At 47.6% G+C, this 23,982-nt stretch overlaps 1 protein-coding gene across 8 annotated transcripts in view; it reads left to right on the plus strand.

The window, feature by feature from the left end:
- The window catches only part of arfgef2 (ADP-ribosylation factor guanine nucleotide-exchange factor 2 (brefeldin A-inhibited)), a 79,672-nt gene that overhangs the window by 13,387 nt on the left and 42,303 nt on the right, over window positions 1–23,982 (plus strand). For 2 of the 8 annotated variants that reach the window (XM_083770158.1, XM_083770157.1), the window contains exons 5-17: window positions 1,296–1,475; window positions 3,697–4,570; window positions 7,419–7,625; window positions 10,259–10,377; window positions 11,117–11,250; window positions 15,328–15,562; window positions 16,005–16,104; window positions 18,236–18,375; window positions 19,188–19,296; window positions 20,491–20,701; window positions 21,643–21,754; window positions 22,368–22,573; window positions 23,393–23,477. In XM_083770158.1, the coding sequence (XP_083626284.1) occupies window positions 1,296–1,475; window positions 3,697–4,570; window positions 7,419–7,625; window positions 10,259–10,377; window positions 11,117–11,250; window positions 15,328–15,562; window positions 16,005–16,104; window positions 18,236–18,375; window positions 19,188–19,296; window positions 20,491–20,701; window positions 21,643–21,754; window positions 22,368–22,573; window positions 23,393–23,477 (2,712 nt within the window). Of the gene's footprint in view, window positions 1–1,295; window positions 1,476–1,670; window positions 1,743–1,851; window positions 1,921–3,696; window positions 4,571–7,418; window positions 7,626–10,258; window positions 10,378–11,116; window positions 11,251–15,327; window positions 15,563–16,004; window positions 16,105–18,235; window positions 18,376–19,187; window positions 19,297–20,490; window positions 20,702–21,642; window positions 21,755–22,367; window positions 22,574–23,392; window positions 23,478–23,982 lie in introns of those variants that run through there. The other 6 variants (XM_083770161.1, XM_083770159.1, XM_083770160.1 and 3 more) reach the window with 6 other exon arrangements.

Below are 23,982 nucleotides of genomic sequence, written 5' to 3' on the forward strand. Positions count from 1 at the left end.
CCTCTGCCTGCCAGTTTATGAGTGGTGCAACCACTCCTGTAGACGGCTATGTGTGTGTGTGTGTGTCTGTGTCCGAGCACGGAAATAGCATATTGTCACCACCAAGTGTCTCTGTTGTGTAGCCTAGCACACAGACGGAGGCCAGGGAGGAGAGCCAGTACAGTACAGTACAGTACAGTACAGTACAGTACAGTACAGTACAGTACAGTACAGTACAGTACAGTACAGTACAGTACAGTACAGTACAGTACAGTACAGTACAGTACAGTACAGTACAGTACAGCACAGCACCACTCACTTCAGTGTTCCCATGGATTCAAGTTATCGGTCACCATGTCTGATTTCAGTCATTTGGATTCCATTGAAGCCAGAATGTGGCCCATAGCACTTACCCCACCCCCTTAGATAGCATTTCTGTAGACTTAGATAGCATTTGATACAGACTTATAGCATGTTATGTAGACAGCACTATAATTGCATTGTATGTAGTCATAGCACGTCATAGTACATATGTATAGCATAGTATAGTATATATGTATAGTTTATATGTATAGTTTCATTATATAGATATTCCACTGTTACTTTCTTAGCTTACGCATGTTTCATGATGAATGCTTTTTATGTGATGTATTCCCATGTTTTTTTTGTTCTTGCTTAATGTAAGTCGCTCTGGATTAAGAGCGTCTGCTACAGTAAATGCCTAAATTGTAAATTGTAGTCTGTTGCGCACTGAAAATAGCAGATCTACAAGCTCACAACACGTGGCTCAAAAGGACTCAGAGCAGCAGTCGTACCAGCAGTGGTGAGCGCACCTCATGGCGCGCTCTGCTCACCAGAGCCTCATGGCGCGCTGCAAGTAGGCTGCAAGTAGGCCTGCAAGTAGGCCTGCGCTGCAAGTAGGCCATACATGGCCTACTTGTACGCAATGCGCAACTTTCAGTCCTGAGGTTTTATTTAGCTTAACCCATTCTGACCGGGCACCCATTTTGGTGTCAGCATCATGTTATGCTTTAGCTATTGAAAAATAGCAGATCTACAAGCTCATATTGCGCCACCGAGTGGCGCGATACGAGCTTGTAGGTCTGCTATTTTTGAAAAATCGAAGAGCAACTGACATTTTTTTAGAATCTGATCTCAGGTCAGAATGGGTTAATCAGACCAGTGTGTGTCCGGCGGAAACCTCGTGTGAATCTGATCTCAGGTCAGAATGGGTTAATTCCATGACGTATGTATCCTCCTTTGACATCCCTCTACCTCTCTCTCTCTCTCTCTCTCTGGTCGTGGTGCGGAGGCAGGCCCTGCTCACGGCGGTCACCTCGCCCCACATCGAGATCCACGAGGGCACCGTGCTGCTGACCGTACGGACGTGCTACAACATCTACCTGGCCAGCCGGAACCTCATCAACCAGACCACGGCCAAGGCCACGCTCACACAGATGCTCAATGTCATCTTCACGCGCATGGAGAACCAGGCGGTGAGTAGAACCTCATCAACCAGACCACGGCCAAGGCCACGCTCACACAGATGCTCAATGTCATCTTCACGCGCATGGAGAACCAGGCGGTGAGTAGAACCTCATCAACCAGACCACGGCCAAGGCCACGCTCACACAGATGCTCAATGTCATCTTCACGCGCATGGAGAACCAGGCGGTGAGTAGAACCTCATCAACCAGACCACGGCCAAGGCCACGCTCACACAGATGCTCAATGTCATCTTCACGCGCATGGAGAACCAGGCGGTGAGTAGAACCTCATCAACCAGACCACGGCCAAGGCCACGCTCACTCAGATGCTCAATGTCATCTTCACGCGCATGGAGAACCAGGCGGTGAGTAGAACCTCATCAACCAGACCACGGCCAAGGCCACGCTCACTCAGATGCTCAATGTCATCTTCACGCGCATGGAGAACCAGGCGGTGAGTAGCGGTGTTGTTTTCGTCGACTAAAACTATGACAGAAAATGTCCCGTCGACTACGTTTTTTCCACTGAGGAAAACTAAATGGAAACTAAGCCATGATGACTAAAACTAAGACTAAATATAGTGACATTGGATTCGTATCACGATATGAGGTTCACAATACGATTTTTCACGATATTTTAAACAAAAAATATTTTCCAGAAAAAATAGTTTATTTTATTTTATATAATTTATCTTCCCCCCCCCAAGCTTTTTTCACATTTTTTATTTAACTACATTGCGAAAGAAGTAGCATCACTTTTGACAGTGCAGAAACATAATTGCCTTCCTTGATGAGCATCAACGACCATCATCACCTGGGCACAGTCACAGACACACACAGCTCCCCTCTACAGTCACAGACACACACAGCTCCCCTCTACAGTCACAGACACACACAGCTCCCCTCTACAGTCACAGACACACACAGCTCCCCTCTACAGTCACAGACACACACAGCTCCCTCTACAGTCACAGACACACACACAGCTCCCCTCTACAGTCACACACAGCTCCCCTCTACAGTCACAGACACACACAGCTCCCCTCTACAGTCACAGACACACACAGCTCCCCTCTACAGTCACAGACACACACAGCTCCCCTCTACAGTCACAGACACACACAGCTCCCCTCTACAGTCACAGACACACACACACAGCTCCCCTCTACAGTCACAGACACACACACAGCTCCCCTTTACAGTCACAGACACACACAGCTCCCCTCTACAGTCACAGACACACACAGCTCCCCTCTACAGTCACAGACACACACAGCTCCCCTCTACAGTCACAGACACACACAGCTCCCCTCTACAGTCACAGACACACACAGCTCCCCTCTACAGTCACAGACACACACAGCTCCCCTCTACAGTCACAGACACACACAGCTCCCCTCTACAGTCACAGACACACACAGCTCCCCTCTACAGTCACAGACACACACAGCTCCCCTCTACAGTGCTCTATACTGAAAGTGACTCTCATTTCTCTCCAAAAGCACTTGAATATGATGGAATATGACTAAAGCTCACATTTCACATCACACACCATAATTCACTACCCCCCCCCCCCCCCTAAAAAAAAAAAAGAAGAAAAAAAAAATATATTTTTTGAAAATAGATTTTTCTATTTCAATAAATCGATTCATATCGTCGGGATTAATATCGATATATATCGATATACGATATATCGTTACATGCCTACTTTTATATAGTAATGTATTGTGTTTTCCTGTTGAACTCCAGAACGCACCTAATAATGTCCTAGCGCCTGACCTCTTCTCTCCTCCTCTCCCCTGCCCTCTCCTCCTCTTCTCTCCTCCTCTCCCCTCCCCTGCCCGACTCATGACCTCCTCTCCCCTCCTCTCCCCTGCTCCTCTTCTCTCCTCCTCTCCCCTGCCCTCTCCTCCTCTTCTCTCCTCCTCTCCCCTCCCCTGCCCGACTCATGACCTCCTCTCCCCTCCTCCTCTTCTCTCCTCCTCTCCCCTCCCCTGCCCGACTCATGACCTCCTCTCCCCTCCTCTCCCCTGCTCCTCTTCTCTCCTCCTCTCCCCTGCCCTCTCCTCCTCTTCTCTCCTCCTCTCCCCTCCCCTGCCCGACTCATGACCTCCTCTCCCCTCCTCCTCTTCTCTCCTCCTCTCCCCTCCCCTGCCCGACTCATGACCTCCTCTCCCCTCCTCTCCCCTCCTCCCCTGCCCCCCTCCTCTCCCCTGCCCGACCCCCAACAGGCCCTTGAAGCCCAGGAGCAGGAGAAGGACCGCCTGCGTCTGCCCCAGCAGCAGAACCCCTCCCCACTGTCGGGCGGCCGGAGGTCGGTGTCGCCGCGCTCCGACCGGAGCCCCACCCCGGAGCCCAGCAGCTCCCCGTCGCCTTCCCCCGCGGCCAGCGAGCCCGACCTCACCACCAACAGCTCCACCAATAACAGCACCGCTGACCGCCGCTCGCCCACGCCCCCACCGCCGCCGCTGCCGGCAGGCCACGCCCACGCCCCAGACACGCCCCCACCGCCGCCAGGCCACGCCCCAGACACGCCCCCACCGCCGCCAGGCCACGCCCCAGACACGCCTTCCATCAACGGGGAGAGGGAGGACGCGGAGGTGGACGGTATGGCGGAGGTGGTCGCTAAGGAACAGGTGGACGCTAAGATAGAGGTGGATGCTAAGATAGAGGTGGATGCTATGACAGAGGTGGACGCTAAGATAGAGGTGGTCGCTAATAAGGCGGATGTTGACACTAAGACAGAGGTGGGTGCTGAGGTGGACACTATGACAGAGATGGACGCTAAGAAAGAGGTGGATGCTAAGAAAGAGGTGGGCGCTGAGAAAGAGGTGGATGCTACGACACAGGTGGATGCTAAGACGGAGGTCGACGCTATGGCGGAGGTGGTCGCTAAGGCGGAGGCTACGACAGAGACGGACGCTATGACGGAGGTGGTCGCTACGACAGAGTTGGACGCTAAGGCGGAGTTGGATGCTAAGAGAGAGGTGGTCGCTATTGCGGAGGAGGTGGATGCTAAGAGAGAGGTGGATGCTAAGACAGAGGTCGTTGCTAAGGCGGAGCTGGACGAAGCAGCGGTCATTGGACAGGTTACGCCTACTTCAGGTAATGTGTTAACACCGCGAGCTGCATTTAGACGGAGATCTCCGTCCTGTCAAATAGTGACGCTCGGCGCTCAGGACGGAACATTAACGATATCATAACCGAGCGCGTCGCTCCACAGGCTGGTGGATGAGATTGAAAATCTTAAAACGTGAATAACTCTTGATCTAAATCAATCCGTCCAATTCTAACCAAAGATGATGTTTTTAGACGGCCCACCGCGGTCCCGTCGCTAGTCGCGGTAGAAGTAATCGTACCTCCCGTTGTCGTCGATGGCCTCGGGGGTGTTTTGGCTACATCTACGTAGCTACTTCAGCTACATCCAAGATGTAGTTAAATGTATCATCTCTTTGAATTCCATTCTTGGGTTCCATCTCCACTCCATATTTAACCCATTCTGACTTGAGATCAGATTCATACGAGGTTTCCGCCGGACACACGCTGGTCTGATGAACCCATTCTGACCTGAGATCAGATTCTAAAAAATGTCAGTCGTTCCTCGATTTTTTTCAAAAATAGCAGACCTACAAGCTCGTATCGCGCCACTCGGTGGCGCAATATGAGCTTGTAGATCTGATATTTTTAAATAGCTAAAGCACGACATGATGCCAACACCAAAATGGGTGCCCGGTCAGAATGGGTTAAATATGAACAGGGACTTTAGGAAGGGGAGAATGTGTCAACCACTCTGTAATGACCATGCATTACTCTGGGGTATTGATGCTGATGCTCAGAGCTTAAAGTGGCAGGTACTTAACCCCAGTTCCACCAATTACAGACAAACGACCGCAGCTGTGTCTAATGCCAAAGAAGAAAAAAAAAGTCAAGCTCACTGTAAAACTAGAATAAATACAGGAACAGAATTCAGAAGGGCTTTGGAGCGGTGTAAATGGTTTTCCCTGGCATTTTGGCACGTATTCTTTCAGTTTTTCATTTGACTTGACTATGTGGCTTCAACTGTCCCTAGACGCCTAGTGCGGTTAACCCATTCTAGGCGGGAACCCCTTTTGGTGTTAGCATTATGTTATGCTTTAGCTATTGAAAAATAGCAGATCTACAAGCTCATAGCGCGCCACCGAGTGGCGCGCTATGAACTTGTAGGTCTGCTATTTTTGACAAATCGTAAAAATGCGGCACAAATCTTTGAATAGGTTTATATTCTTTCAGAGCGAACGTTCTTTTTTCTTTTTTCGACGTCACGCCTAAATGGGTTAAGATGTGTGAGGATGCAGTGCATTTTAAATGTCTCTTCGTAGGCTGCAAGCCTCTCTGTCAGACTACAGAGTAGAGACAGACCCATGAGGATGCAGTGTATTCTAAATGTCTCTTCGTAGGCTGCAAGCCTCTCCGTCAGACTACAGAGTAGAGACAGACCCATGAGGATGCAGTGTATTTTAAATGTCTCTTCGTAGGCTGCAAGCCTCTCCGTCAGACTACAGAGTAGAGACAGACCCATGATGACATTCCTGTGTCTCCCCCCGCCGTGTGTGAACTGTGAATGCACCTCAACTATCGTGTATTATATTGGCTTTGAGAATGTGGACTGTCTTGAATGTCTGTGCAATCCATGCATTTGTTTCCGCTAATGTCTTAGTTAGTTGGTTAGTTACGTCTGTAGCCGTCTGTTCTGCGTAGCATGACAGCAGCATTCAGAAAGGCGTCTGTAGCCGTCTGTTCTGCGTAGCATGACAGCAGCGTTCAGAAAGGCGTCTGTAGCCGTCTGTTCTGCGTAGCATGATGGCAGCGTTCAGAAAGGCGCTGGGCGGTTGGTTAGTTACGTCTGTAGCCGTCTGTTCTGCGTAGCATGACAGCAGCGTTCAGAAAGGCGTCTGTAGCCGTCTGTTCTGCGTAGCATGACAGCAGCGCTCAGAAAGGCGCTGGGCGGTTGGTTAGTTACGTCTGTAGCCGTCTGTTCTGCGTAGCATGACAGCAGCGTTCAGAAAGGCGTCTGTAGCCGTCTGTTCTGCGTAGCATGACAGCAGCGTTCAGAAAGGCGTCTGTAGCCGTCTGTTCTGCGTAGCGTGACAGCAGCGTTCAGAAAGGCGCTGGGCGGTTGGTTGTGGTCAGCAGGGATGGAAGCTTCCCAAAGTTTCCCTTAACTCACACATCTTGAAAATTTGCGCCACGTTTTCAAGATTGCCGAGTGCCGCGCTATGAGCTTGTAGAGCTGCTATTTTTCAATAGCTAAAGTATATCGTAATGCTTAAAACACCAAAAGGGGTTCCCGACGTCCCCCTCCAGAATGGGTTATTAAGGACCTGTGCCGTGTGTGTCCAGTGAAATTCTAACACTTACTTATAATAAAAAAGATGTCACACTGCCATCAGATTCCCAGCAGTTAGTTGGATGAAAAAACATCCGCACACTAGTTTCTAGAGCTCCGAGACTTACTTTATTAACCCGTTTAGACCTGAGATCAGATTCAAAAAATGTCTTCTACATCCTGACAGTTTTCATTCTGACCTGAGATCAGATTCTAAAAATGTCTTCTACATCCTGACAGTTTTCCATTCTGACCTGAGATCAAATGTCTTCTACATCCTGACAGTTTTCATTCTGACCTGAGATCAGATTCTAAAAATGTCAGTCGTCAGTCGTTCTTCGATTTTTCAAAAATAGCAGACCTACAAGCTCGTAGCGCGCCACTCGGTGGCGCGCTACGAGCTTGTAGATCTGCTATTTTTCAATGGCTAAAGCATATCATAATGCTAACACCAAAAGGGGTTAAGAGGCAACAAATGCAACGTTTCGACCTACTAGGTCTTCATCAGGACAATGAGTTTGTTAGTCCGTTGGATCATGAAACATTCCAACGTAACGATGTGTTGTTGGTCTTCATCTTCTTCTTCAGACTCCGTGTTTGAAGACGAATGTCCAGAGACGCCCCCCGCCGCCCCCGCCGCCACGCACCGGCCTGCCGCAGAGGAAGGGGAACGTCCAGAGACCGACCCGACGACGCCCACAGAACCGGAGGCAGGGACCGAGACGGAGCGGGCAGAGGAGACGTCACCACCACCACCAACAACACCACCACAGATACAGACCCAGTCTGAGATGGGTCAGAACCGCTTCTCTTTAAAAAAAAGAATCCCACGATTTTGTAACCCATTTTTCACCCCTGTGTCAATTATCTAATGTGATCCTGGGCTCTACACACCCTCCGCCAACCTAGTCCCCATATATGGGGGACAAGGGGAGACCAACGGACTTGAACTCATGCTTCCTTCATGCCTGAGTGTCCAAGTTGCTCCTTTACACCTGACAGGGGGGAGTTTCCCTGGTTGGACGTAGCGCGTGGAAGGAACACGTTATTCCAACCAGTTCCTTTCCCCTCCATCAGGCGCCCCGGCTGGCCAGGGGGAGGCAGTTTAGAGACCAGTTCCTTTCCCCTCCATCAGGCGCCCCGGCTGGCCAGGGGGAGGCAGTATAGAGACCAGTTCCTTTCCCTTCCATCAGGCGCCCCGGCTGGCCAGGGGGAGGCAGTATAGAGACCAGTTCCTTTCCCTTCCATCAGGCACCCCGGCTGGCCAGGGGGAGGCAGTTTAGAGACCAGTTCCTTTCCCTTCCATCAGGCGCCCCGGCTGGCCAGGGGGAGGTAGTTTAGAGACCAGTTCCTTTCCCCTCCATCAGGCGCCCCGGCTGGCCAGGGGGAGGCAGTTTAGAGACCAGTTCCTTTCCCCTCCATCAGGCGCCCCGGCTGGCCAGGGGGAGGCAGTTTAGAGACCAGGATTACTGCATGTTTTTTGTCAGAACATCTTCTCTAATCTCTTCCACTCTTGGCCATGGCCAGAGGCTAAGGCCAAATCAATACCCAAAATCTCTGCCACTCGTTCACTCACACTCGGTCCCTCCAGTATGGCAAATTATGGTGAAATATGTGACCATCTTGTGGACTTCATACAACTTCCATGGAGGTCTTTAAATATGTGGCCAGAATACCGTTAGGTTGAACTCTCTTAATGAACAAACTGCAACGATTTGCATTCAGACATTGACATTATGTGATTGTCTGCACGATTGTCACGTATTTCAGCAGGTCACTAATTTCACCGTAACACCACCATGCTGATGCGAGCGAGTGAGTGAGCGAGTGGCCGAGATTTTGGGTATTTGAATTTGGCTATAGAGTAAGACGGAGTTACTTAGAACATCTCTGTTCACTTCATGGGGCTTCAGTCCAATGGCGGCTCTCCTACATAGACTTCTATTGAGAACGGGGACAACGAAGTCCTCAGCCCTGGACCGGAAGTAGGCAGAAATGCATTGGCCCCAGAATCACTACTACATCTTTCTGTCTGACTCAATACTACATCTTTCTGTCTGACTCAATACTACATCTTTCTGTCTGACTCACTACTACATCTTTCTGTCTGACTCACTACTACATCTTTCTGTCTGACTCAATACTACATCTTTCTGTCTGACTCAATACTACATCCTTCTGTCTGACTCACTACTACATCTTTCTGTCTGACTCACTACTACATCTTTCTGTCTGACTCAATACTACATCCTTCTGTCTGACTCACTACTACATCTTTCTGTCTGACTCACTACTACATCTTTCTGTCTGACTCAATACTACATCTTTCTGTCTGACTCAATACTACATCTTTCTGTCTGACTCAATACTACATCTTTCTGTCTGACTCAATACTACATCTTTCTGTCTGACTCACTACTACATCTTTCTGTCTGACTCAATACTACATCTTTCTGTCTGACTCAATACTACATCTTTCTGTCTGACTCAATACTACATCTTTCTGTCTGACTCAATACTACATCTTTCTGTCTGACTCAATACTACATCTTTCTGTCTGACTCAATACTACATCTTTCTGTCTGACTCACTACTACATCTTTCTGTCTGACTCACTACTACATCTTTCTGTCTGACTCACTACTACATCTTTCTGTCTGACTCACTACTACATCTTTCTGTCTGACTCAATACTACATCTTTCTTTCTTTTTTTTTTTTTTACTTAAATTTTTATCCCACGATTTTGTAACCCAGTTTTCTTTTCACCCAGTTCCAATTATCTAATGTAATCCTGGGCGCTACACTTCCTCTGCCAACCTGGGGGGGCAGCGGACTGACCTCATGCCTCCTTCTATGCATGAGGAGTCCAAGCTGCTTCTTTTCACCTGACAGAGGGGAATTTCCCCGGCCGGACGTAGCGCGTGGAAGGGACACGTTATTCCGACCAGTTCCTTTCCCCTCCATCAGGCGCCCCGGCTGGCCAGGGGGAGGTAGTTTTAGAGACCAGGATTACGGCATGTTTTTGTGAGGGTATCTACCCTAGGGGACACGGGGAGAACATGCAAACTCCACACAGAAAGGCCCTATCGCCAACCCCCGCCTCGGGTATGGGCACTGATGACGCGGAGGAGGGAACACGCCGCCAGTGCCCACAGTGTCCCCAGCGGGAATCAAACCCAGGACCTTCTAGCTGTGAGGCGACAGCACTACCAACTGTGCCAATACTACATCTTTCTGTCTGACTCACTACTACATCTTTCTGTCTGACTCACTACTACATCCTTCTGTCTGACTCAATACTACATCTTTTGTGATTCTCCCTGAGATTTATGCCTTTTATTTTTCCTTTAAGAGCTGTTCCTTGCCCACCTGAGGGTCTAATGACAGGTGTTTGTTTCCATTAATGAATGTGTCCATCTCTCCCAGGAGGTAACCACGCACCCCATCCTGTCCCTGAGCACATCACAGAGGTGGCGCCTCCCAGAGGCCATCAGATGAACGGCATCGTAGACGACCGTGCGTCCGTGTCCTCCGCCGACATGCTGGTGAGGCACTGTTGTTTTAGTCGACTAAAAGCTGTTGTTTTAGTCGACTAAAAGCTATGGCGAAAAAATGTTTGTCGACTACCATTTCCCACCCACGAAAACGTAATTTAAAAACTAAATATAAATGGCTGTGTTGACTAAAACTAAGACTAAATATACTGACAATTTCGTCAACGAATAAAAAAAAAACTAGACTAAAATCTTAGGGGAGGGACTAGTGGAGAAAAGATCCATTAGAACTAAATGACAAGTCATTTAGTTCGGTTGCAATCGGGTGTTGCGCTCTGAAAATAGCAGATCTACAAGCTCACAACGTGTCGCGTTGTGAGCTTATATATCTGCTATTGTCAGCGTGCAAACCAAGTGTAAAATCAGCCTTTATGACGGCATCAAGGCCCTTGAGAGAGCCTGTACCTCGGGTAGCATTTTATGTAGACATACAGCACTCTGTAGTGCATATAATATATACTCGTAGCTTTACTGTACAGTAGTTCTACTGTTAGAAGACACATGCTAGGTTTCTTAGCTTCCTCATGATTCTTGACGACAATGTTTTTAATGTATTACCATGGTGTGTGTGTCTGTGTGTGTGTGTGTGCGTGTGTGTGCGTGTGCGTGTGCGTGTGCGTGTGCGTGTGTGTGTGTGTGCGCGTGTGTGTGTGTGTGCGTGCGTGTGTGTGTGTGTGCGCGTGTGTGTGTGTGTGCGTGCGTGTGTGTGTGTGTGTGCGTGTGCCACCAGGACACGGATGCTCTGCATGGAGGCCAGAACGCGGCCCGGTTCTCTCACGTGCTCCAAAAGGATGCCTTCCTGGTTTTCCGCTCGCTGTGCAAGCTCTCCATGAAGCCTCTGGGAGACGGCCCCCCCGACCCCAAGTAAGACTCACTAAAACATTAACCTCTGTTCCTTCTTGAAGTGACGGGTGAAATAATCTGGTGTACTGGTGGTGCAGTACACCACAGCTCAGTGGCCTTGTGGTTAGAGTGTCCGCCCAGAGACTGGGAGGTCGGGGGTTCGATCCCCGGCCGGGTCATACCAAAGACTGTAAAAATGGGACCCAGTGCCTCCCTGCTTGACACTCAGCATCAAGGGTTGGATTGGGGGTAAGTCCCTGTGACATACTAGCGTCATGTCCAGGGGGTGTACTTGTACATCAAGCTGCCTCACGCTACAGAAACAGGAGATAGGCTCCTGCCCTGCTATGGGCCTCATGGCTTGACAAGGCTACTTACTGGTGGTGCAGTACTTAGGTTAGACTAGTCATTGGTCCTACGACCTATCTCAAACCCTCACCCTAACCTCCCACGGGGCAGCACACATAAACCTAACCTTAACCCTCTCCCAACCCTTAACGCACCCCTCACCAACCTTAATCCGGTTGTCTTAACGCACCTCTGACTATAGTCTAAACTAAGTATGCACCCCGTACTGGTTGGAATGAACTTCTTTGCATGTGTATATTCCTTGGTGCGTACACAACTAGACCCTGAGATAACTCTTCGTTCTTGTTAAATCTAACACTAGTCCAGTGCAGTAACTCAATATTCCCTGTGGTTCGTTCGTCCACCAGGCAGAAAATGTGTGTTCCATTCCTTAGACTGGGAGCCTCGCTGCGTCTCGGATCATCTGACATGTCTTATGATCATATTAATGTGGCCGTAGCCGTCATCACAAATGTGATGAGGTCAGCACAGTTTAAGTCGATATGGCCGAATTTAGGCCAAGGAGTGTTTTTCGTGCAAAACTAATGCTTGGAATGGATTCAGAATGATGAAAACCCCCTAGTTTGACACGTCACATGCTCCTTAAAGTATAATGAAATGTTGCCTTATGGCCATGTTTGTGGTATACAAAGATGGCCATAACTTATTTTTCGCAATGTTTCCCGGCAGAGCAGACCTCTCATTCTGTGGACCTTAATGACCAAATTAATAGAACAAAACACAAATAAAAAGTATGTGTGTCCGACTAGTCACTACCCAGGGCAAGGAAGGACACAACACAGGGCAGCTTCCTTAAGTTTGCAGGGAATTATACACAATAATATCACCTTACACAGGAGAGGCGATAGCTCTCCACTGTCCGGACAGAGGCTAACTCTCCTCAGTGTTTGTGGAGGTGAACCTGTTGTGCCTTGATCAAGTCCATGATGCACAACAGGTGCGCAGCCACACCCAGCTCTGAGTCCAGTTGTAGTTTGACTCAGGCCAGGTGGTGTGACTGCTTAACTCAGTCATCCTCCATCTCACAGTGTCATCATGACATCACAGTTTAATCTCTATAGAGCGTCGCAGTCCCTCCCCCTTTCAGAACGACGAGTGGCCCAGGAAATGAAATGCAATGCATTCAGTATTTATTTAAAGACGGTTACGCCGCGGACAAAGCCAACTCGGATCGTGACAAATCATGACAATGAACACAATGTTTTGGGCCGATCAAATAATTTATAAGAAGAAAAACTAAACAAATAGTGTTATGTCTCCTGCCTTTATTTTCTTCTTTCTAATGATTTGATCGGCCCAAAATATTGTGTTCATTGTCATGATTTGTCACGATCCAAGTTGGCTTTGTCCGCGGCGTAACCGTCTTTAAATAAATCCTATGGTCAGAATGCATTGCATTTCATTTCCTGGGCCACTCCAAGGACTGTCTAAAGAGGACGGGAAGCGAAGACCGTAAGGGCGCCGCCATGTTGCTCACATGGTGCTCCATGGAAGGAAAGAAACATGCGCAATGGGCTATAAGCAGCCAACACTTCCTCGTTCAGCTTCCTTGGTCTGCAACTGCGCATGTTTCTTTCCTTCCATGGAGCACCATGTGAGCAACATGGCGGCGCCCGTACGGTCTTCGCTTCTTGTCCTCTTTATACAGTCCTTGGGCCACTCGCCGTTCTGAAAGGGGGAGGGACTGCGACGCTCTATTCCTTCAGTTTTTGGGCCTATGGTTCCGTAAAGAAAATATATTATACCAAGCTCGACTGTTTGGTACGCAGTGCTCCATCATATGGTCTCACCTGTTTGGTACGCAGTGCTCCATCATATGGTCTCACCTGTTTGGTACGCAGTGCTCCATCATATGGTCTCACCTGTTTGGTACGCAGTGCTCCATCATATGGTCTCACCTGTTTGGTACGCAGTGCTCCATCATATGGTCTCACCTGTTTGGTACGCAGTGCTCCATCATATGGTCTCACCTGTTTGGTACGCAGTGCTCCATCAGATGGTCTCACCTGTTTGGTACGCAGTGCTCCATCATATGGTCTCACCTGTTTGGTACGCAGTGCTCCATCATATGGTCTCACCTGTTTGGTACGCAGTGCTCCATCATATGGTCTCACCTGTTTGGTAGGCAGTGCTCCATCATATGGTCTGTTTGGTACACAGTGCTCCATCATATGGTCTGTTTGGTATGCAGTGCTCCATCATATGGTCTGTTTGGTACACAGTGCTCCATCATATGGTCTGTTTGGTATGCAGTGCTCCATCATATGGTCTCACCTGTTTGGTACGCAGTGCTCCATCATATGGTCTCACCTGTTTGGTACGCAGTGCTCCATCATATGGTCTCACCTGTTTGGTACGCAGTGCTCCATCATATGGTCTCACCTGTTTGGTACGCAGTGCTCCATCATATGGTCTCACCTGTTTGGTAGGCAGTGCTCCATCATATGGTCTCACCTGTTTGGTACGCAGTGCTCCATCATATGGTCTCACCTGTTTGGTACGCAGTGCTCCATCATATGGTCTGTTTGGTACGCAGTGCTCCATCAGATGGTCTGTTTGGTACGCAGTGCTCCATCATATGGTCTGTTTGGTACGCAGTGCTCCATCATATGGTCTGTTTGGTACGCAGTGCTCCATCATATGGTCTGTTTGGTACGCAGTGCTCCATCATATGGTCTCACCTGTTTGGTACGCAGTGCTCCATCATATGGTCTCACCTGCAGGTTAACTTGTCCTTTTCCATCCATCTCTGCTTACTGTAACGTGACACCCACAGGCCAGCCAGCGTCAATAGGCCAGGGGTAAGCTGAGCCTGATGGGACCTCACAGGAGGTGTTTGTCTCACCTAAAGTACCTATCATCCCCAAATACGCACCGCTGTCCCACCTTAGCCCAGTGGTTCCCAAACGGGTTCATGTCAAGGACCCCCAAATTTACATTAATTAGCCCAGGGACCCCCATAAGAGATCAAATCTTTGAATATATTTTCTTTACGTTACATTTTAATAAACAAACAAATAAGCAAATAGCATCCATCTAACCCACCCGTCCATCCATATCTCCCTGTCCAAAACTGTGGAATGCACTTCCCATTGCAGTCAGAACTGCAGCATCACTCCCAATCTTCCGCCGTAGTCTGAAAACCCACCTTTTCAGACTCCATCATGGCCCATAGCACTTACCCCACCCCCTTAGATAGCATTTCTGTAGACTTAGATAGCATCTGATACAGACTTATAGCATGTTATGTAGACAGCACTATAATTGCATTGTATGTATAGTCATAGCACGCCATAGTACATATGTATAGCATAGTATAGTATATATGTATAGTTTATATGTATAGTTTCATAATATAGATATTCCACTGTTACGTTCTTAGCTTGCGCATGTTTCATGATTTTCTATGTGATGTATTGCCATGCTTTTTTGTTTTGTTGTCTGATAAATGCTTAACCCATTCTGACCGGGCACCCATTTTGGTGTTGGCATCATGTTATGCTTTAGCTATTGAAAAATAGCAGATCTACAAGCTCGTATCGCGCCACCGAGTGGCGCGATACGAGCTTGTAGGTCTGCTATTTTTGAAAAAAATCGAAGAACAACTGACATTTTTTAGAATCTGATCTCAGGTCAGAATGGGTTCGTCAGACCAGCGTGTGTCCGGTGGAAACCTCGTATGAATCTGATCTCAGGTCAGAATGGGTTAAATTGTAAATTGTCCTCCAGGTCCCACGAGCTGCGCTCCAAGGTGGTGTCCCTCCAGCTGCTGCTGTCCGTGCTCCAGGGGGCGGGGCCGGTGTTCCGCACCCACGAGATGTTCGTCAACGCCATCAAGCAGTACCTCTGCGTGGCGCTGTCCAAGAACGGCGTCTCCTCCGTGCCCGAGGTGTTCGAGCTCTCCCTGGCCATCTTCCTCACGCTGCTGTCTCACTTCAAGGTCCACCTCAAGATGCAGATCGAGGTAAACGCCGTCTTATCTGTGGGCGGGCAGCGGAAGGGCTTGGGCGCCAAGATCGCCTTTTAGTGGAAGGGCTTAATAATGCTTTAACCCATTCAGGCCTGACGTCAAAATAATAATAATAATCATGACAATTTTCTGAAAGATTTGAGGCACACTTTAACAATTTTTCAAAAATAGCAGACCTACAAGTTCATATGAGCTTGTAGAACTGCTATTTTTCAATAGCTAAATTATAACATAATGTATGTAACCACCAAAAGGGTGGTTGGTGTCGTACCTTTTAGTGATGAGAGGTAACGTCTACTTGAAAAATGTCCAACATTTGATTAAACTCATCTCAAAGCATTCCACATCCATGTTGCTCTGGTTGACATTAGTCATCTGGCCACGGCTATGTACAGTACCACCTCTCACCTCCTCCTGTCCATCGTTCTGTTTTCAGGTGTTCTTCAGGGAGATCTTCCTGACCATCCTGGAGACATCCTCCAGCTCCTTTGAGCACAAGTGGATGGTCATTCAGACCCTCACACGCATCTGTGCAGGTAATGTAACTGTACACACCTACCTACCTGCTGGTCCACACATTTCTGGTGTCATTGTTTCGACATTCCGTTAGTCCGACGGCTTACTGACACTATCCCAAACCCTAACCTCAGACTTAACCGGACACGTAGATTGATAACTCTAACCTCAGTCTTAACCGGCCACGCATCAGGCTTAACCGGTCACAAATGTCGCTAACTCTAACCTCAGTCTTAACCGGCCACGCATCAGACTTAACCGGTCACAAATGTCACTAACTCTAACCTCAGTCGACTCTTAACCGCCCACGGATCACTCTTAACCGGCCACATAGGTCGGAATAACCCTCTTTGTACAGCAGAAACATTCACCCACCCAACAGCTTGTTTGGCTGTGATTTACACACGCCTGACAAGTCTTTGTTAGGTCATGAAAACGCACAAGATGTGTCACATTGTTAAATGTATTTGGTTTATTTCTTCTACATAATCTCTGATCATGAGTCAGCATTTCATAAACATTCAGGTCATTTGTTATGCCAGCCTGAACAGAGTAATCCCTCCTTGGTGGCCCAGGGGACACTTTTATTTGTAAAAGCGTTAGTTTTCCAGTCATTATCCAATCATGGATTGATTCTTTAAAAATAGAGGAATGGAAGCACTGCAGGGATCAGTTAGTGGCTCTTAGATGATCTTTCCTTCAAGTTGTACTGCTTCATTCCCAAAGGTGTAAATTTGCAGTGGTGAAAAAAGATTCATATAGTTTTTAAACTATTATGCAGTACAACTAGAAGGAAAGATACCCTGTTTTGTCTATGATTGATTCTTTAGTCCCTTTAAAACAGTCTGCAACTCTGCATGTCTGTATATTTAATAAGAATAAATAACTTGTGTTCACACTGGTCTGCTGGTCACATCTCTCTGCTGGTCACATCTCTCTGCTGGTCACATCTCTCTGCTGGTCACATCTCTCTGCTGGTCACATCTCTCTGCTGGTCACATCTCTCTGCTGGTCACATCTCTCTGCTGGTCACATCTCTCTGCTGGTCACATCTCTCTGCTGGTCACATCTCTCTGCTGGTCACATCTCTCTGCTGGTCACATCTCTCTGCTGGTCACATCTCTCTGCTGGTCACATCTCTCTGCTGGTCACATCTCTCTGCTGGTCACATCTCTCTGCTGGTCACATCTCTCTGCTGGTCACAGCCATAGACTGTAAAAAATATGGACAAAGCGTTCCCCGGGTCTAACATGAACGTAAAATGAAGCCTGTAATAATATGCTAATTCCTGATGTAAGTCGCCATCTTTCTAGATCCGTTTGGTACCAGCTGGCCATTGGCTGGCTCCGTTTTGGACCAGCTGGTCATTGGCTGCCCAGACAACGAGGCGGGACTTCCCCCCTTCTTCTCCGTTGGTTTTTATTTTGACTCGAGTGGGAGGAGAATCCCGATCATAGACTGTAACAGTAGCCACGCCCCTCAGAACATACGCGACTTTATGGTAATTTTTTTAATTAATGGGACCATCATTTTCCAAAAAGAATATTATGACATTAGAAATGAGACTTTAAACTAGTGACTGGAAGAAGAAAGTATTCATGACCATGTTTATTAAGGTAATACAGTCTAGGTGAAGTTGGGCCAAAATACATGGGCCTCTATGGAGCTATGGGGCTTTTTGGGTCCAGTCCAGTGCCACAACAGGCCATTATATGAACTACCGATTTCAAATGAGGCTTCACGAAATATCTGGCTGACTGCCCCCCTGGTCACAGCTCTGCTCTCTGCTGGTCACAACACATGTCATGTTACATGTCCAGATATCTAGACTTCACATGCTAGATCTGTGAGTGCTCGGATCATGTTCATGTTGTCTTCGACAGTTCACACTGCAATCAAATCTTTGGAGAGCGAACTCCGACATTCCTTGGAGTCGACCTGGGGCTCTGTTGAATACTCGGGGCTAAAATCGTGTGGTCTATAAGCGTTTAATCGTCCACTTGTTAATTCCCTGCAGATGCCCAGTGTGTGGTGGACATCTACGTGAACTACGACTGTGACCTAAATGTGTTAATGTCCTGCAGATGCCCAGTGTGTGGTGGACATCTACGTGAACTATGACTGTGACCTAAACGTGTTAATGTCCTGCAGATGCCCAGTGTGTGGTGGACATCTACGTGAACTACGACTGTGACCTAAACGCCGCCAACATCTTTGAGCGGCTGGTCAACGACCTGTCAAAGATCGCCATGGGCAGGAGTGGGCAGGAGCTGGGCATCACCCCTCTACAGGTACAGTACACCTGGGGACAGGTTCAGCATTACATACTGTAAACTGTGTACTGTATATCTCTCTGCTGTCTGGAAGAAACCACCAAAACTCCAAAATGTTCATCTTTCAGGAAATGAAAAAAGAGGTTTTTGTCTGAAGTGCTTTTTAAAACACAATCCATGCCTTGCCAACGCAGACCAGGTGACAGCGTTTCTATTGTAAAAATAAAAAAAAAAGTAAAAAAAAAATTAAGACGTAAAATTACGTCTTGGCACAGGGGGTTATAGTGCTTAACCCATTCTGACCGGGCACCCATTTTGGTGTCGGCATCATGTTATGCTTTAGCTATTGAAAAATAGCAGATCTACAAGCTCATATCGCGCCACCGAGTGGCGCGATACGAGCTTGTAGGTCTGCTATTTTTTGAAAAATCGAAGAGCGACTGACATTTCTAGAATCTGATCTCAGGTCAGAATGGGTTAATCAGACCAGTGTGTGTCCAGTGGAAACCTCGTGTGAATCTGATCTCAGGTCAGAATGGGTTAAAACGTAACCTGACGTTTCCTGGCTTGGATTGGGTTTTAAAACCCCATTTGTGCCCAAGACTTCCTGGGAATGATCCCATGGTGTGACTCTGTACACGTCTTAGGGAAAGACCTTTTTCTTTTTTAATCGGATGGGCAGTTGGGCACCCCACGTTGCTATTTTGAAAGAATACGAGGGCACACAAACTTATTAACCTTCACATACACAGTAAAATTACAAATGTATCCTTTTGTAAATCAGGGAACCAAATGGACCCATACGTGTGTGTGTGTGTAATCATTTCCAGGAGCTGAGCCTGCGTAAGAAGGGCCTGGAGTGCCTGGTGTCCATCCTCAAGTGCATGGTGGAGTGGAGCAAGGACCTGTACGTCAACCCCAACCTGCAGGCCAACCTGGGTGAGTGGCCACGGCTATAGGTACTCTGAAAATAGCAGATCTACAAGCTCTACAACGCGTCGCAGCACTACGTGTTGTGAGCTTGTAGATCGGCTATTTTCAGCATGCAACCAAGTGTAAAATGACTTATACTGGATCTCTCTCTCTTGTCCACTAGTCCCTTCCTAACATTTTAGTCTAGTTTTTATTTATTGACGAAATCGTCAGTATATTTAGTCTTAGTTTTCATCTAGTTTTTGTCAGTGGAAAAAGGTAGTCGACGAAAGGAAAGGAAAAGTACTATGTTTACCCAGGGTAACTGGACTAAGGAAAGGAAAAGTACTATGTTTACCCAGGGTAACTGGACTAAGGAAAGGAAAGGTACTATGTTTACCCAGGGTAACTGGACTAAGGAAAGGAAAGGTACTATGTTTACCCGGTGTAACTGGACTAAGGAAAGGAAAGGTACTATGTTTACCCAGGGTAACTGGACTAAGGAAAGGAAAGGTACTATGTTTATACCCAGGGTAACTGGACTAAGGAAAGGAAAGGTACTATGTTTACCCAGGGTAACTGGACTAAGGAAAGGAAAGGTACTATGTTTACCCAGGGTAACTGGACTAAGGAAAGTAAAGGTACTATGTTTACCCAGGGTAACTGGACTAAGGAAAGGAAAGGTACTATGTTTACCCAGGGTAACTGGACTAAGGAAAGGAAAGGTACTATGTTTACCCAGGGTAACTGGACTAAGGAAAGGAAAGGTACTATGTTTACCCAGGGTAACTGGACTAAGGAAAGGAAAGGTACTATGTTTACCCAGGGTAACTGGACTAAGGAAAGGAAAGGTACTATGTTTACCCAGGGTAACTGGACTAAGGAAAGGAAAGGTACCATGTTTACCCAGGGTAACTGGACTAAGGAAAGGAAAGGTACCATGTTTACCCAGGGTAACAGGACTAAGCTCAAGAACTTGTTTACAGCCAGGCCCTGCTCATAGAACATTTCATGGTAGAGGTTCAATGCCTTGTCCAAGGGCACTTCAGCGGTGGTCATTTTAACGTGCCGGTCCGGGGATACGAACTAGCGACCTTCCGATATCAAGACCGCTCCGCAAACCGTTCGGCCACCGCTGCCTCTGAACATTTCGTCTTAGTTTTGGTCGACGGAAACAACACTGATTTGTTCCTCCTTCCTTACATTGTGTTCCTCCTCCAGGCCAGGAGCGTCCGTCGGGTGGCGACGGCGACGGCGCCGAGCTGAAGCTCCCGGACCACCTGTCGGGTCACCTGTCGGGTCGGCGGGACAGCATCAGCTCCCTGGACTCCACCGTGTCGTCCAGCGTCCAGGGATCCTCCTCGCAGCACGAACCCGAGCAGTACGAGGTCATCAAGCAGCAGAAGGACATCATCGAGCACGGCATCGAACTGTGAGCCTCCACACTCACACTGTTCACTGTCCTGGTTGTTCAGCCTCTTTCCACTCTGCCATTCCTATAGAGCGTCGCAGTGGCCCGACACTGGTCTCAGTGACGAGTGGCCCAGGAAATGAATCTCAATGCATTTGTCCCATAGGCTTTTCTTAAAGTATTTATTTAAAGACGGTTACGCCGCGGACAAAGCCAACTCGGATCGTGACAAATCATGACAATGAACACAATGTTTTGGGGCTGATCAAATAATTTATAAGAAGAAAAACAAAACAAATAGTGTTGTCTCCTGCCTTTATTTGAAAGTGTTCTCACCTTCTCCATGCTTGTCTGGTTTGGTCACACAACCTCTCAAGACAAATCAAAGCTGGAAAGAGTAGTACGTCGCGCATCAAAAAACATAGGATGTATTATAGCCTCCCTACACTTTCCTCACTCTATTCCACCAGAATAATTAGGAAGGCAAACAAAATCATTGCAGACAACTCCCATCCTGCACATCACCTCTTCAATCTCCTCCCATCAGGCAGGAGATATAGAAGTATCCAGAGCTCTACATGTCACTTCAGGGATAGCACTTACCCCGTAGCCATTAGACATCTGAACTCATAGTATATACATATAGCACTTTAAAAAAACCCTGAATGTAATTTCCTATGCTGCTGGTTTTAGTTTTTGTATTGTATTGTCCTTCTTGTTTGTGTATCTATGGTTGTCTGTATATGTTGAGTATGAACCAAGACAAATTCCTATCAACTTGTTGAAATAAATGATTGAATCTTGAATCTTGAATCTTATTTTCTTCTTTCTAATGATTTGATCGGCCCCAAAACATTGTGTTCATTGTCATGATTTGTCACGATCCGAGTTGGCTTTGTCCGCGGCGTAAACCGTCTTTAAATAAATACTTTAATGGTTCACTGCCCACATCCCCCATGCAGGTTCAACAAGAAGCCAAAGCGGGGCATCCAGTACCTCCAGGACCAGGGCATGCTGGGAAGCACAGCGGAGGACATCGCACAGTTCCTCCACCAGGAGGAGAGGCTGGACACGGTCAGTGACTCTGGGAACTGCTCTTATTACAATATCGTAATTATTATTTCTCTTTATATTTTAACACAACATTGCAATACATAGTCTACTCTACAACCATTAAAACAGTTTCCGTGCCGGGAATGGATTACTCCAGGTTACTGTCGCTGCCAACCCCGCTAATACCGCCTTTTGTTTTATGTGTTTAATCCGCTGTATTGTAATAAATAAAAAGAAAATCCGTCTTCGTCGCGGAGAAAGAGACTAGATGCATTCGCTTTGATGACGAAACCAATGCATGGGGTGCAACGCCTCATTGAGACGAGTCTTGTGTGCGTCTTCCGGGTGCACCAAGATGGTGGATTATACGCTCGGATCATAACAAACCACAGGAGCTTTTTTTGCTGGATTTTCGCGGATTAAAAGCCCAAATAATTCAGCGTATGCTCTAAAGGTAATACAACAATCTCGGCAGTGAAGGGGGGTTGATTAAAATGCGGGTTAAGCGTGTAAAACAGTCAAACTGTTAAAATAATATTTAAAGTGGATTTACTGCATGTTTTTTTGTGAGGGTACCTATCCTAGGGGTCCACCCTTCTAATCCTGTCCTCCTCCTCCCCACACACACACACAGACCCAGGTGGGCGAGTACCTGGGGGAGAACATCAAGTTCAACAAGGAGGTGATGTACTGCTACGTGGACCAGATGGACTTCTGCAGCCGGGACTTTGTCTCTGCGCTCAGAACCTTCCTGGAGGGCTTCCGGCTGCCCGGAGAGGCCCAGAAGATCGACCGGCTCATGGAGAAGTTTGCCGCGCGGTACCTGGAGTGTAACCAGGGGTAAGACTGAGCCACCGCGCTGCTGCCCAAAGTGGGGTCCGGGGACCCCCAGGGGTCTTTGAGGGAGTTCCAGGGGGTCCCCAGCTAAATCAAAGTTTGGAACCAAATGGACCCGTTAGGGTTAGGGTACCCTCTCAGAGTTACATTAACTTTGATTTTACAATATAAATGAGATAGAAATGCCATTTAAATGGGGGTCCGTAGACTAATGCATGTCAAACTGACATATTGAGCCTATAACACAGAGTGTGGCTTCCCCCCCAGTAGGCCCCCTTCACATTCAGTAGATCCTGTGATCTTCTGTGACCAGATGTAAAAAAAATACATATTTAGCCCCATGCTCGAATGCCCCCGCCCCCCTGTCAAAAACAGCTAAAATCCCTAAAACGAAAGAAAGCAGCAAATGAAAAAAAATGAACACTCATCTTTTACTTTCTCTAATAACAACCTAAAACAAAAAAACTAAAGTTGTCCTTTCACCCATTTTGGTGTCAGCACTGTGTTATGCTTTAGCTATTGAAAAATAGCAGATCTACAAGCTCATAGCGCGCCACCGAGTGGCTACGAGCTTGTAGGTCTGCTATTTTAGAAAAATCGAAGAGCGACTGACATAGAAGACATTTTTAGAATCTGATCTCGGGTCAGAATGGAAAACTGTCAGGATGTAGAAGACATTTTTAGAATCTGATCTCAGGTCAGAATGGAAAACTGTCAGGATGTAGAAGACATTTTTAGGATCTGATCTCAGGTCAGAATGGGTTAAGGCTCTGTTCCTTTTTGTGTGCAGTGGTTCTCAAACCTTTTTAATGTCTCCTCCAGACAGACTCTGTTTGCCAGCGCGGACACTGCCTACGTGTTAGCGTACTCCATCATCATGCTGACCACAGACCTGCACAGTCCTCAGGTAAGAACTGACCTCAGACCTGCACAGTCCTCAGGTAAGAACTGACCTCAGACCTGCACAGTCCTCAGGTAAGAACTGACCTCAGACCTGCACAGTCCTCAGGTAAGAACTGACCTCAGACCTGCACAGTCCTCAGGTAAGAACTGACCTCAGACCTGCACAGTCCTCAGGTAAGAACTGATCTCAGACCTGCACAGTCCTCAGGTAAGAACTGACCTCAGACCTGCACAGTCCTCAGGTAAGAACTGACCTCAGACCTGCACAGTCCTCAGGTAAGAACTGACCTCAGACCTGCACAGTCCTCAGGTAAGAACTGACCTCAGACCTGCACAGTCCTCAGGTAAGAACTGACCTCAGACCTGCACAGTCCTCAGGTAAGAACTGACCTCAGACCTGCACATAGTCTACTGGAATTTTCATGAACCCAGAAATGGTGAATAGTGTAATATAAACTTTTATGATAAAAATGTTATCTATAGGCCTAATGGATGAGATTATGCTTGGT

Source organism: Protomyctophum parallelum (genome assembly GCF_964188405.1).
Source record: "Protomyctophum parallelum genome assembly, chromosome: 7".
In the NCBI taxonomy this organism is placed as follows: domain Eukaryota; kingdom Metazoa; phylum Chordata; class Actinopteri; order Myctophiformes; family Myctophidae; genus Protomyctophum; species Protomyctophum parallelum.